The sequence below is a fragment of the Pteropus vampyrus genome, unplaced genomic scaffold (genome assembly GCF_000151845.1).
Source record: "Pteropus vampyrus isolate Shadow unplaced genomic scaffold, Pvam_2.0 Scaffold42, whole genome shotgun sequence".
In the NCBI taxonomy this organism is placed as follows: domain Eukaryota; kingdom Metazoa; phylum Chordata; class Mammalia; order Chiroptera; family Pteropodidae; genus Pteropus; species Pteropus vampyrus.
The window spans coordinates 6,554,939-6,567,196 of NW_011888823.1; the positions used below are offsets into that span (position 1 = coordinate 6,554,939).

At 36.4% G+C, this 12,258-nt stretch overlaps 1 protein-coding gene across 1 annotated transcript in view; it reads left to right on the forward strand.

Annotated features, from left to right (window-relative positions):
• Nucleotides 1-12,258, forward strand: part of BARD1 (BRCA1 associated RING domain 1) — a 72,881-nt gene that overhangs the window by 9,425 nt on the left and 51,198 nt on the right. The window contains exons 2-3 of the mRNA XM_011358646.2: nucleotides 5,820-5,876; nucleotides 10,386-10,534. Coding sequence (XP_011356948.1) covers nucleotides 5,820-5,876; nucleotides 10,386-10,534 — 206 coding nt within the window. The remainder of the gene's footprint in view (nucleotides 1-5,819; nucleotides 5,877-10,385; nucleotides 10,535-12,258) is intronic.

Here is a 12,258-nt window from a genome sequence, read left to right on the forward strand (position 1 = left end):
TTTCCAAGATTATCGAAAAGAGAGAATAGCCAGGCACTGTGGCCCCCGGGAGCCTCTGCTTTTTCTTTACATGTGAGCTCTGCGGACTCTGCTGCAGACTCTGCTTCACCTTCTCCCCTCTTTTCTGTCTGTAGCTAACGTGCATTCTCTCAGAATGGTTTACATCTTTTTACCCCCTACTCGATGTGTGAAAACACTTGCAAAATGTGAAAACACTTGCAAAACTCAGGACGAGAGACAGGACTGTCTTTTCTACCTGGCCACACTGCTGGTGTTTTAGATTTCATGCTCCGAGACCTGTCTTCTTTTTTGTTAGCAATGGCTTAATAAACCCTTTCTTTTGAAAAAGACTTTCAGCTGTGGAAGTTAAGATTTTTGTGTTCTTTTCGTGTCTGGTGCAGGATACAGATTTTCTGTAAGCGATGACATGGGAACTAAAAGCCAAGAATTCCTGTGCTTCCTTGGTTAGTGTCACTTTTATTAGTGTCAGTTTTTGGATAATGTGTTGGGTTTAAATAGTTTTGGGGATGGCAGAAGTATATTTTGGATCGGGGGAAAGAAAAGTCTGAGCAGTTATGGGCTTGTTGGACATAGGATATTAGAGAAATGTTCCAGACACTGGTCTGATGAGAGCACGGAGTTTTTGTTGAGGAACAGTGAGGTTGTGAGGAGGACTGAAGTTTTGCCACCCCCAAATATGCCTTTTGGGATATTGATTTTAAGCTGGTTATTTAGAAACATAAGACTCAGAAAGAACCTTTCACCTTCTTCTCGTACCTGCCTAAAGGAATTCAGATAGAAAAACCTGCTTAAGAGAGGGAACCGTAGCATATTCACCTCAGCACAGGGGTCCAGGATCCCCAGTCCTGGGCCACAACCCATACTGGTCTGACTGTTAGGAACCAGGCCGCACAGCAGGAGGTGAGCAGTGGGTGAGCGAGCAAAGCTTCATCTATATTTGCAGCTGCTCTCCAGCACTAGCATCAGCGCCTCAGCTCTACCTCAGATCATCAGGCATTGGATTCTCATAAGAGCACTGATCTCTGGTACCAAAAAGGTTGGAGACCGCTGCCTTAATGCACATGAATTAAGTATGGCAGACAGGAAGAAGTCTAGCAAAGCCTGTTTGTTGAACTTACTTCTTTGTCCCATTGTTTCTGGGTGGCCCAGTAAGAATTTGTTTACCACATGGTTGCTCTCCCTCAGCTACCTGTAAATTGCCTACTTTCTTTTGAAATCCCAGACTCCTGCCCCCTTCTCCTTTGTCCAAAATGGCATATAAACCTCTCCTGCCCAGTGTGTCTTTTTTGGGTCTCATGTCTCATCCGGCCTCCACGTGTACATCCCTAATAAACATTGGGCATTTTCTCTATTTATCTGTCTCATGTTAATTTGATTATTTGCCCAGCTAGAAGAACTTAGGTGGGGGAAAAGTTATTTTTGTACCCCCACAGTTTTCTGGCTTGTGAGTTACCAGATTGTGAAGAACTTTCTAATATTGAGTTTTAAGAAAATTGAAAGTAATATACACATGCCAAAAAATTAAAAGAATATGGTATATAGTCATTAAATATTCATTAATGAATGACAAGTAGGTCTGAGTCCCCTTCTTTAAGAACTCACTATTTCTTATGTATCTTTTAAGGAATTCTCTATATAAGTATTATATACCTCAGATGAGAGGATATCGTACATTAGGTGATGTGTCATGACTTATTTAACCATTTCCTTGTTTGTAGAAATTCAGATTGTTCCCTGACTTTTGCTGTAATAAGCAAGGCTGGAGTGAATATTCTTGTCCAAGTGCCTTTACATTTAAAATATTTTAATTAAAATTATACATGAACACAGTTGTAAGGTCAGTAGGACAGACTATAATGAAAATATTCTTTTGCCTCATTCCTTATCACCCTTGAGTTCTATACTCTAGACACAACCTCTTTCGTCTTTTTTAGTTCAAGCATTCTGCATTTCCAAATAATGTTCTTATTGCTAGTTCTTGATATTTTTCCATTTTAGACATCATTTATTAGCTTCCTAACTTTCCACTCTGAAATATGAGTTTTCTTATTACCTATTATATATTAACTTTGAAAATGACTGGATATAGAGTTAAAAGTATAAAATGTTCAATTATTATTTTGATGGCCAGGCATCCCTTGTTACCCTTGACATTCTTATGCTATTCTGATTTCTTTAAAAATATATGACAATCTTACTATATCTTAATTGATGGAAGCTTTGGTATCTTGTTTAGATACCTTTGGCATTTTGAATTTTCAGTTTTGCAGGCATTCACGTGGATCTCCAGGATAAATTCCTGGCAGTGGAATAGTTGAGGTAAAGTTGGATGCATTTACAATTTTGATAAATATTACCTGACTGTAATAAAATTCTTTCACTTCAGTATATCTTCTCATCTAAGCTCTAGGCATTGTCAGAAAGCTTGGCTTTTACACAGATCAGTGCCACCCTTTGTGTAGTGTATCTCCTTTGAGCTTTTGCAGGTGTAAAAAATAATACAACCCCCCCCCCCCACCTTCTAAGTTCTTGTAGCTGGGCTAATAAATCAAATTAACATAAAACAGATTAACAAGAGAAAGTGTCCAAAATTTATTACAGATGTACATGTGAGTGAGCCATGAGACATAAGACTCAAAAAGACACATTGGACAGTTGAGGTTTATTTGCCATTTTGGACAAAGGAGAAGAAAGAAGGGGTCAGGGATTTCAAAGGGGAGGTAGGCAATTTACAGGTAGCTGAGAGAGAGCAAACATGTAAACAAATTCTTGCTGGACCACCCAGAAACGATGGGACACAGAAGAAGGTTCTACAAACGGGCTTTGTTGCTACATTCCTCTTTGTCTGTCTGTCATCTTTAGTTTATATTATGATGCTAAAGTATTGTTCCCTTCCTGAAGCAGGTTTTTCTATCTAAATTCCTTCAGGCAGGTAAGGGGGAGTGTCAAAGGTTCTTTCTGGGTCTTTTGTTTCTTAATAACTAGCTTAAAAACAATACCCTAAGAGGCATATTTTAGAGTGGCAAAACTTTGGTTTCCTTCAGGCCCTTCCTTTGAAGTTGACACTTCCCTCTCCCTGCTCCTTCCCCCAATACACACACATGCACATACTGTCCATTCACTCTTCCAAGGTCTTATGTCTTAGGAGTAATAAAAAATATATTCTTGCTCAATAATTAGAAGAATTAGTGCAACTGCTCGATTATTCATAGACATTAGGTTTATTACTAAATATGCTATAGCATCTTATTGCTAGGATAAAGGGTACAAACTATAGATAAAGGGTTCAGAGTCATCTTAGGAAGGAAGTGTAAGTTTGGAAAAAGAAGAATTAAGGCATTGAGTTGAGTATTTTCAGAGAAAGCCAAATTGTTGTGGACTGCATCCTGAGGGTAGGCTACATTGATAGATAAGAAAAGAAGCAGCTTAGGAAATGCTGAAATAGGTAGATTCAAAAACAAACAAACAAACAAACCAAAAAAAAAACAGTGGAAGGAAAGGTTTCAGGAAAGAAGGTGATGTCAGTGTTATTTGACAGGGAGGTCAGAGAGAATGAGGACCAAAAATGCTTTGGAGAACAGTTTCAGCAGTGGGAAGGTAAAGCCAGCAAGGTAAGGAGATGTTTTTAGCTAGTATAGAGTACTTATTTAAGAACTGATATCTGCAAGGAAGGGGAGAGCTGGGGCAGAAGGTAGAGTGGGAGGCATGATCTAAAGAATTTTTTTAGGTTGAATGAAAGAGATTATCTGTGCATGTTTAGATGCAGATGGAAAAAGGTAGCTATAATGATGAGAATAGAATACTTTAGGAGACAGAGGATGTGAGATCTAGAGACAAATAGAGAAGCACATTTTAAGAAGCAGGTTGACTGAAGGAGAACTTTTCCTCTGCACCTGGAGGGAGGGGGAAGATTATGGGTGAAGAGGTAGGAATGAGCCTAAGTTGTGAAAAGTTCACACCATTTGGCTCCAGTAAGTTTAATGGGATTTAGGAACATGGAGGTTGTTTTGAACAGCTGTCTATTCATTTCTTTGTTTACTCACAGAACATATAATACATCAATTTGATAGAGGTACAAAGCTAAAAAAGCTACCAAATAAATTTATAGAGACATATTTTTATATCTTTTGAAGCCTTTTTATAATAGTTATTAATAGCCTGACAGCAGGTGAGGAAGGAGTGGACTGCGGGGCCTATCTAGCATTATAGATTTGCATCTATGAGTGTCTGAGAAGTCAGAGGAAGCAGGATGGTGGTAAAGATGGCTCCAAAGTAGTTAGCTCTGTGGCCTGGGCTGGGCTGGGAATCAAGGAGCTAATGGACTGCATGGAGTTCTCTCATGGTGGAGAGCAGCCGGAAGGAGGAGGTTTGGTCAAGGTGATGCAATAAAAGAAACAGAGGATGTTGTGATGGGAGAAGGTGAGGTAACACCACTTTTGAGATCTCAGAGGTAGAGCTCGGAATGAAGTAGAATTCAATATGATTGAGAGAGGAGAGATTAGTTTTGGTAGGTCAAACAATGAACAAAAATTATAGAAGCAGCATGAACATTGTAACAGAGATCTTAATTGCCAGAATCACAAAAGTGACTAGCAATCCCAAGTCATATTTTTATCACTGTGTCCTACATGGTATGATAGAGAAATCAGATATTGGGAATTTTAAAAAATTAATGGGTTTTATAATGTCAGCACCATTTCGGTAACTTTGGAATAACATGGGTCATACTCTGTTTTTAACACTCTTTTAAAAGCTCATTTTTACTCTAAGTTCATATTTGTTAAAATGTGCAGTGTGATACCTTTGATCTTTTAAGAAATGTGGAAAACTATTGATATGGGATATATGTACAGAGGTATATGGATAATAATATTGTAAACAGCTAAAGGTCCTAGGATTAGTGTAATAAACCAAGCACAAGAAAAATGTTAATCCTTTAGAAACTTCTGTTTGCTCTTGCTACATTATGCCTTCTAAATATAATGACTTGATGTATATTTAATTAGTAAGGACCATTATTTTCTTAGGATTGTCAAACATACCAGATATTTTGGTGAAAAACATTGAGAATAATTGTGTTTCTGTCTCTTCCCCCAATGCCATGAATCTCTTTCAGTCTGCAGATTGCCAACCTGTTGATTTCTGTTTATACTTGCTTGGGAATAAAACAGTTGACTTCCTGTGAAATGAAAGAATGCCTGTATTTTTGACAAGGCATCTGTGAAAAATAGATGGCTACTTAACAATAGCCAGGAACCAGTGTTTTTTTACAGGAACATTGAGTCCTTATAGGCAAGGTGACCAAGTGTTTGATTTTCCTGGGACAATCCTGGATTAGACCTGCTGCCCTAGCATCCTATCCAGTTATCACTTCTCTTCGCTCTCAGAAATGCTCTCATTTGGATGGTATACTGTATGGTCATTCTACTTGTGGGTCTAATTTTGAGATTTATGATCTACACTTTGGATTGTTAGGTGAAGATGTATCTTAGTAGTTGAAAGAAGCAGCCAGTGGTTGATTTTGCCTGTTGTAAGGGGTTCAGAGATGCTTGAACAGAGCTGTTCCTTTCCGTGACTTCTCAGTATATGTGTTATAAAAAATGTTATAATTTGTACTGAGTTTGGTAGTTGCCGTTTGAGTTCAGCAGATATGTTGCTGAACCAAGACAAATATATCCTTAATATCTTCTGCTTTGAGAAAGGGAAATATGGTAGTGTTGGACCTTGGATTTATGAAATGTTGGGTATAGATTGTTTATCAGTGACTAAGTCTTGATTGTTTTCCTTTCTTCAAACAGCGCTAATATTCTGAGGGAGCCTGTGTGTTTAGGAGGATGTGAGCACATCTTCTGTAGGTAAGTTGTTTTGGCTTGATATACATGATATATTACATATATCATGCATATATAGTTACTACATATATATAGTTCCTATTAACTATGTTTTTTTTTGTAATAACAGTTATGTAATCATATTGATAAGATTTCCTTATGTTTGTATAACTCTCAGGCTGCAAAGTAACTTACTATACATTATCTCATTTTGACCTTTATAACAGTCTTAATTTACATATAAAATCAAAGCTCAGAAGATGACTTGTCCAAAGTTATAAAGCTTATTCAATAAATAGTTTTCCTAAGCTTGGAGCAAAAACTTAATATCTGTTATATAATTCAAATATGTCTTTTTTCCCAGTTAGTTTTGAATCTAGATTGTCCAAATTACGAAAGTCTAGTTCATACTATATTAGTTTCCTAGGGCTGCGATAACGAGTAGCAACAACTGGGTGGCTTAGAGCAATAGAAATTTATTGTCTCAGTTCTAGAGACTAGAAGTCTGAGAGCCAGATATCATCAGCAGGTTTGGTTCCTTCTGGGGGCTGTGAGGGAGAATCTGTTCATGCTTCTTTCCCACCTTCCGGTGGAGAATCTTCGGCTTCTGGCAATCTTTGACATTCCTCGGCTTGTAGATACATCACTCTGGTCTAGCTTCATGTTCACATAGTGTTCTCCCTTGAGTGCATGTCTGCCTCTATGTCCAAATTTCCCGTTTTTATAAGAATACCAGTTGTATTAGGGCTCACCCTGATGGTCTCATTTAACTTGATTATCTGCAAAGACTTTATTTTCAAATAAGATCACATTCACAGGTACTAGAGGTTAAGACTGCAACATCTTTTTGGGGGGACACGATTCAAGCCATAACAGTTATAATGAAATTATACATGTTATAATATGAATGCCCTAGCTTATAGATTAGAATATTAGATTTTCATATCATCCTCTTTCTTATTCCGGCCAAATCAATTTGAGGATTGAATGTCTTAGTTTAATTGTCTGTGAGACGGGGTTAATATAGCCTCCTTTGAATTAATCCTTTAATTATTTCAAGTTATGACTATGAAACTGTCTGGCTTAAATAAACTGCAATATGAAATTTAAGTTCTTATGAAAATAATTTACTGTGTGACTTCAGTGGGCAGGGGATGTGTGGGAGGCAGCTGTGCTTGGGGTCCCAATTTTGTTCCTAGAAATATAGATCTGTTATATAGGGCATATCTGGCAGGAGGGTGGGGGTAGGAAATCGTACCTGTTAACTCTATTCAGACGATGAAAAGGAATTTCAGACTTAGTATGTTCAGGGCACATCTGTTGATCATCATTCCTTTCAACCTGTTTCTGCCTCGGTGATCTTCATAGCGATTAGTGTACCACCGACTGCAGTGTGGCTCATGGCGGAGACCACAAGTCATACCTGCTTCCCCTTTTCTTCCTTTTCTCACATCATTAAGTTCTGTGACTTCTACCTCAAAATGTGCCCTGAATCTTGAATTTTCCCACTCTTCTCTGTGTTTACAATCGTTATACTTTAGTCCAAGCTACTGTCATATTATCTCTCCTCAGACTATCGTAATAAGTTTATAACTGGTCCCCTTTCCCATTTTCTACATTCTTGTTAGTGATCTTACAAATGTAAATCACATTCATATCATTACCTTCCTTAAAATCCTTTGGCGGCTTCTTATTATAATGAGAATAGAATCCAAACTCTGCACTGAGGTCCACCAGACTCTGCACAGGATCAAGTTCTTGCCTCCCAGCCAGACCACGCTCCCCTGGCGCACACCGTTCTAGCCACCTTCTCCTTTCAGTACATGACACATGTCAGACTCACTCCTGCCCCAGGGCCTTGGCATTCGCTGTTCCTTTCCTCTGGAATGTATTTCTACTGAATTTTTCTGAGGCTGTATATCAGCTCAAATGTCACCTCCTCCAAAAGGCCTCCCGTGATCCCCTTACGAAATGATACCATTCCCTATTCCCACTCTATAGCAAGCAGATTTCATTTATTTCAGCTGATGCACTCATTGTTTATAACAGATGAGTGCTGACGGATCAGAACAAACGCCATGAAATTATATGTAAAGTGTGTGTGAGGGAGAGAGACAGAGACCAAGACCCAGACCTTTAATTGGATTCTAAAGGGGTCTGGGACTTAAAATAGCCAATGAAAGATTAAGAGAGTCATGAGAACATCTATAAAGAGAAAATGGTCATCTGTATATGACATAAACATAAGAAAGAATCGATTCAGTGCAATTTTGGTTCATTTTGATCATAAACTGCTAAGAATTAAGGTAGCTATTTGTATTCTTTGCAGATTTGGAATTATGTAAAACTGCTGAGCAGCGCTGTAAATACAGTTTTAATAGATGGTTTTGATATCCAGTCTAATTGAAATGTAGAAGTTGGGGGAGGTTGTAGGAGCACAGGCTTTTATATCATTGCTTGTGTGTAGTTTCAAGATACTTTCATGCTAATCCCAGATAAAAGTAGTCCAGATACTCACTTTAAGATATAAGTCATTTAAGACGTATGACAAGGAGATTCAAAAGTTTTGGTCTCAGACCACTTTATACTTTTAAAAATTGAGAACCCCATAGAGCCTGTGTGTGTGTGTGTGTGTGTGTATTTACCATATAAAAGACACTTTTAAAAAAATGCTAATTCAGTTAAAAACAACAATAATAAACCCATTACGTACTAACACAAACAACACTTTTTTTTTTTTTTTTTTTAGGAAAAGTAACTATTTTATAGACCAAAGAAATAGAGGAAAGGCACTGTTTTATATTATTATAAATCACTTTATTGTCTTGCTGAATAGCAGATGTCTAAATTCTCATATCTGCCTATGTATTCAGTCTGTTGTAATATATTGTTTGAAGTACGTGAAGAAAATCTGGTCTTACATATATCTGTAGTTGGAGAAAGGAAGAGTATTTTAGATAATTATGGATATTCTTTTTTGATACTATATCACTTCTTGGCAAATGATAGTTTCTTAAATTTGTTAGTGTGAAATCTAAAACCATGCCAATGAACATTTTGTACTCTGTTACATTAAATTCCATTGATTTAATCCTGTACTTTGAATGGATATTTTACCCAACATGATTTTATGACATCATGCATTAGTCATTTGAGAAATATTGGCTCACTGAGTTATGCAGATGTATTGGGGAATTATGTATTTCCCCAGAATTCTGGATTAATGTATACAAAATAATTTGTGAACAATTATAAGACAAACATTATGGAATATATAAAGTAGGCTGATCTGAGTACTGGTATGGTGCTGCGTAAGTGTCTTAAACTGACTGGGTCTCATTTTCTTCATCTGAAAATGAGGCAGTCGTTTTTGACGAATGGATTTTTATTACATTTCACTAGTGTTTCTCAAATAATTAAGTGTTGCACAGCATTGATTTAAATCCCCTGAGGAATCAGTTTACCTACTTATATATTGGGGTTCCAAGTTAACTATAAACAAACAAATTCAAAGAAGTTCCTTTCTCTGCTAAAGAAATTTTACATGTATCGAATCTAGCGATCTGCTTCCAGCTCCAGTATGGTTTATAGATTCATTTTACATTTACTGAGTTGCTTTGATTCAGGACTCATGCTAGGATCTAAGGATACAAAGATTAGAAGTGCCACAGACTTCTTCTGAAGGGAGCTCATATTGTAAGAATTCTCTGTGCCTACAAATGAGTGCGTCACATGAAAAGAGATGAAGTGTTGAGGGCAGACGTGGCTTTTATGACTGTTACTTTACCCAGTCCTGCTATATAGCCTATCTAGTGAGGCTAAGAAAGGAATAGATTTATAGGTTTCTTATTTTGGAATTCACACAGAGATTTCAGGGGAGATTCTGAACCCCCTTTTCTACAAGAGCTCATGTATGTCTTTATCAGCTTTGCAAAGGATTTGTAATCCCAACCTCCAAAGTTAAGAAAACCCTTCTTACTATAAGACTGTAAATCCTGGACAAATAACCCAAGATAATTTAATTGAATCTACAGATTATAAAAGTGTCTGAAAGAACCAAAGATCTTTTCTCAAAAACTACTTTAAAGCCTCTAGACACTTGTCCAAAAACAACAAAAATATTTTTTCAGTCTCTTTGCCGTAAGTCTAAGTTTTCCTATGAAGCCGTGTTAAGGTTTAGGATAGGAAAGGTTGAGATGCATATCTGCTATGCATTAGGTACTAAATATGTTTGTTTATGTCTCCCTCCGTACTCTTGCTTTAGAAGCTATAGATTTATTTGCAGACTCATATCTGGCCAAGTTAAGTCTCTTTGATGCAAATTACCTAAGCAACTTTAGATTTAGATTCTGTGTGTACTTGTATCACACTCTTTCATAAAACATTGTTTTAACAAATATTTTATAATTACCTACTGTTTGTCAGAAAACCTTTTCCTCATTTACTTCTGTTTTAACTCTGTTTATGTTTATTTTTTGGAATTCAGATTCTGTTGAATGTGTTGATAATTATGTATTTTTGATCCTTTTAAAGTAACTGTGTAAGTGACTGCATTGGAACTGGATGTCCAGTGTGTTATACTCCAGCCTGGATACAAGATGTGAAAATAAATAGACAATTGGACAGCATGATCCAGCTTTGTAGCAAGCTTCAAAATTTGCTACATGAAAATGAGCTTTCAGGTAAGAAATATCACTGTTTCTCTTAGTTAAATAACTGAGGAATTCATATTGATCACAAAGTATGTAAAAAAATCTATCAGGAATTTCGAATGGCGTATTTTAGATTTTAAGATTTATAGAATCATTTTGAGTGACAGATAACTTGGAGATCATTAAGTCTGATCCCATTTTTTTTTTTTTATAAATGAGAAACCAAGGTCCAGAGAGGTTAAATGGTGTTGCCTAAATTCACACTTGTAGTTAGTACCAGAAGCAGGAGAAATAGAGCCCATTTCTTCTGATTGTCAATCCAGACACTTTTCACCACCTTCACTGCCTGCTTTTTAGTTATGATAATTTCCATTTGATATATACAGAATAGTAATTTTGTCTTTAATATTAGTGATTTTTGTCTTTAAACTCACTTAAATATACATTTACAAGAAAGAATACAACTTTCTTCCATGGATCACTTTTCTACACTGAATTAATTAGATGAACACATTTTGAAAGAGCAAAAATCTAATATTCATTTTTTCTATTTAAATGGGGTTAATGTTTTTCAAATTGTTCTTGGACTCTGTGTATTAACTATGTAATTTCCTCTTCTGCTTTCTGCTGAGAACTAATTAGCTGTGGAAAGAAAGTGTTTTGAATCTTCTTAATTAGATATTGGAGTTGCCTTTTTATTGACCAAATCACGTCATTTTAGCTTGTATTTCTTTATAGGAGAACCTTTTCTTAACTGGCAAGATGTAATGATGATTGATAATGCTGATATAAAATGGTTGAATTTCTGTTTTTAAACTTTTTGATCTTAGTTTTCCAACACTTAGTTTTCCAACATGTTGTGTCATTGTCAACTATTAAAGGTGAAATGATTAGACAAAATAAAGAAACAAGGCAAACACTTCAATTCTTATCGACCAGGTCCATATTTTAAGGATTTAAATCATAGTTACCTATGAAAATTTTCTTCATCTTGTTATTGGATTATGATACTAGACTCCATTCTTTTATTATAAAATGTGCTATAGTGATAAAATTTTACTTTCAGATGTAATTATTATACAACATACACATTTAAAAAAGTGTTACCGTTTTGAAAAATATAATATTTTGTTGTAAATCTCTTTAGAGCACAATGAGGAAAAGTTTTATGATTAGTTCATCTGTGTTTTCCTTATTCAGAGACAGTGCTGATAGTGTTTATTTTCTAATTAGATTAGTATATGATTTGGCTCCTCTCCTCCCTTCTCCCACCTCCCTCCCCCCAGATGCCTTTGATTAAAGCAGGAGTTGTTAATCAAGAGTTCATCTTTGGCAGTGTTGGGGTTGGAGGGGGAGGGTTATGAGCATCTTGAATTAAGTACAGTATAAAACATGTTCATGTCCATGTGAAAGTGGCTTTCATCAGATTCTTAACCCATTTCCCATTTGCCCCGAGAATTCTCGCTGGCGGCACTTTTGGCTGCAGCGTTTACCCCGAGATAACTCACGGTTTACAGTTCTAACCTTACCCCCAAAGTTTGCCATGAAATATCTCGCTTTTATTATTACCTTTTCATCGCTCTAGTATGTCGATAGTCTTTGGAAACAAATGACATCACTTTATTTATAGCATTCTGTTTTTAATAGTGGTATTCCATTTACAAAATACAGTAATTTTGTCAAATTCTAGAAAATGTAGCGTTCCTACGTGTGATGTTAACATTGTTCTCAAACAGTTGTTAGCTGGAGATTCA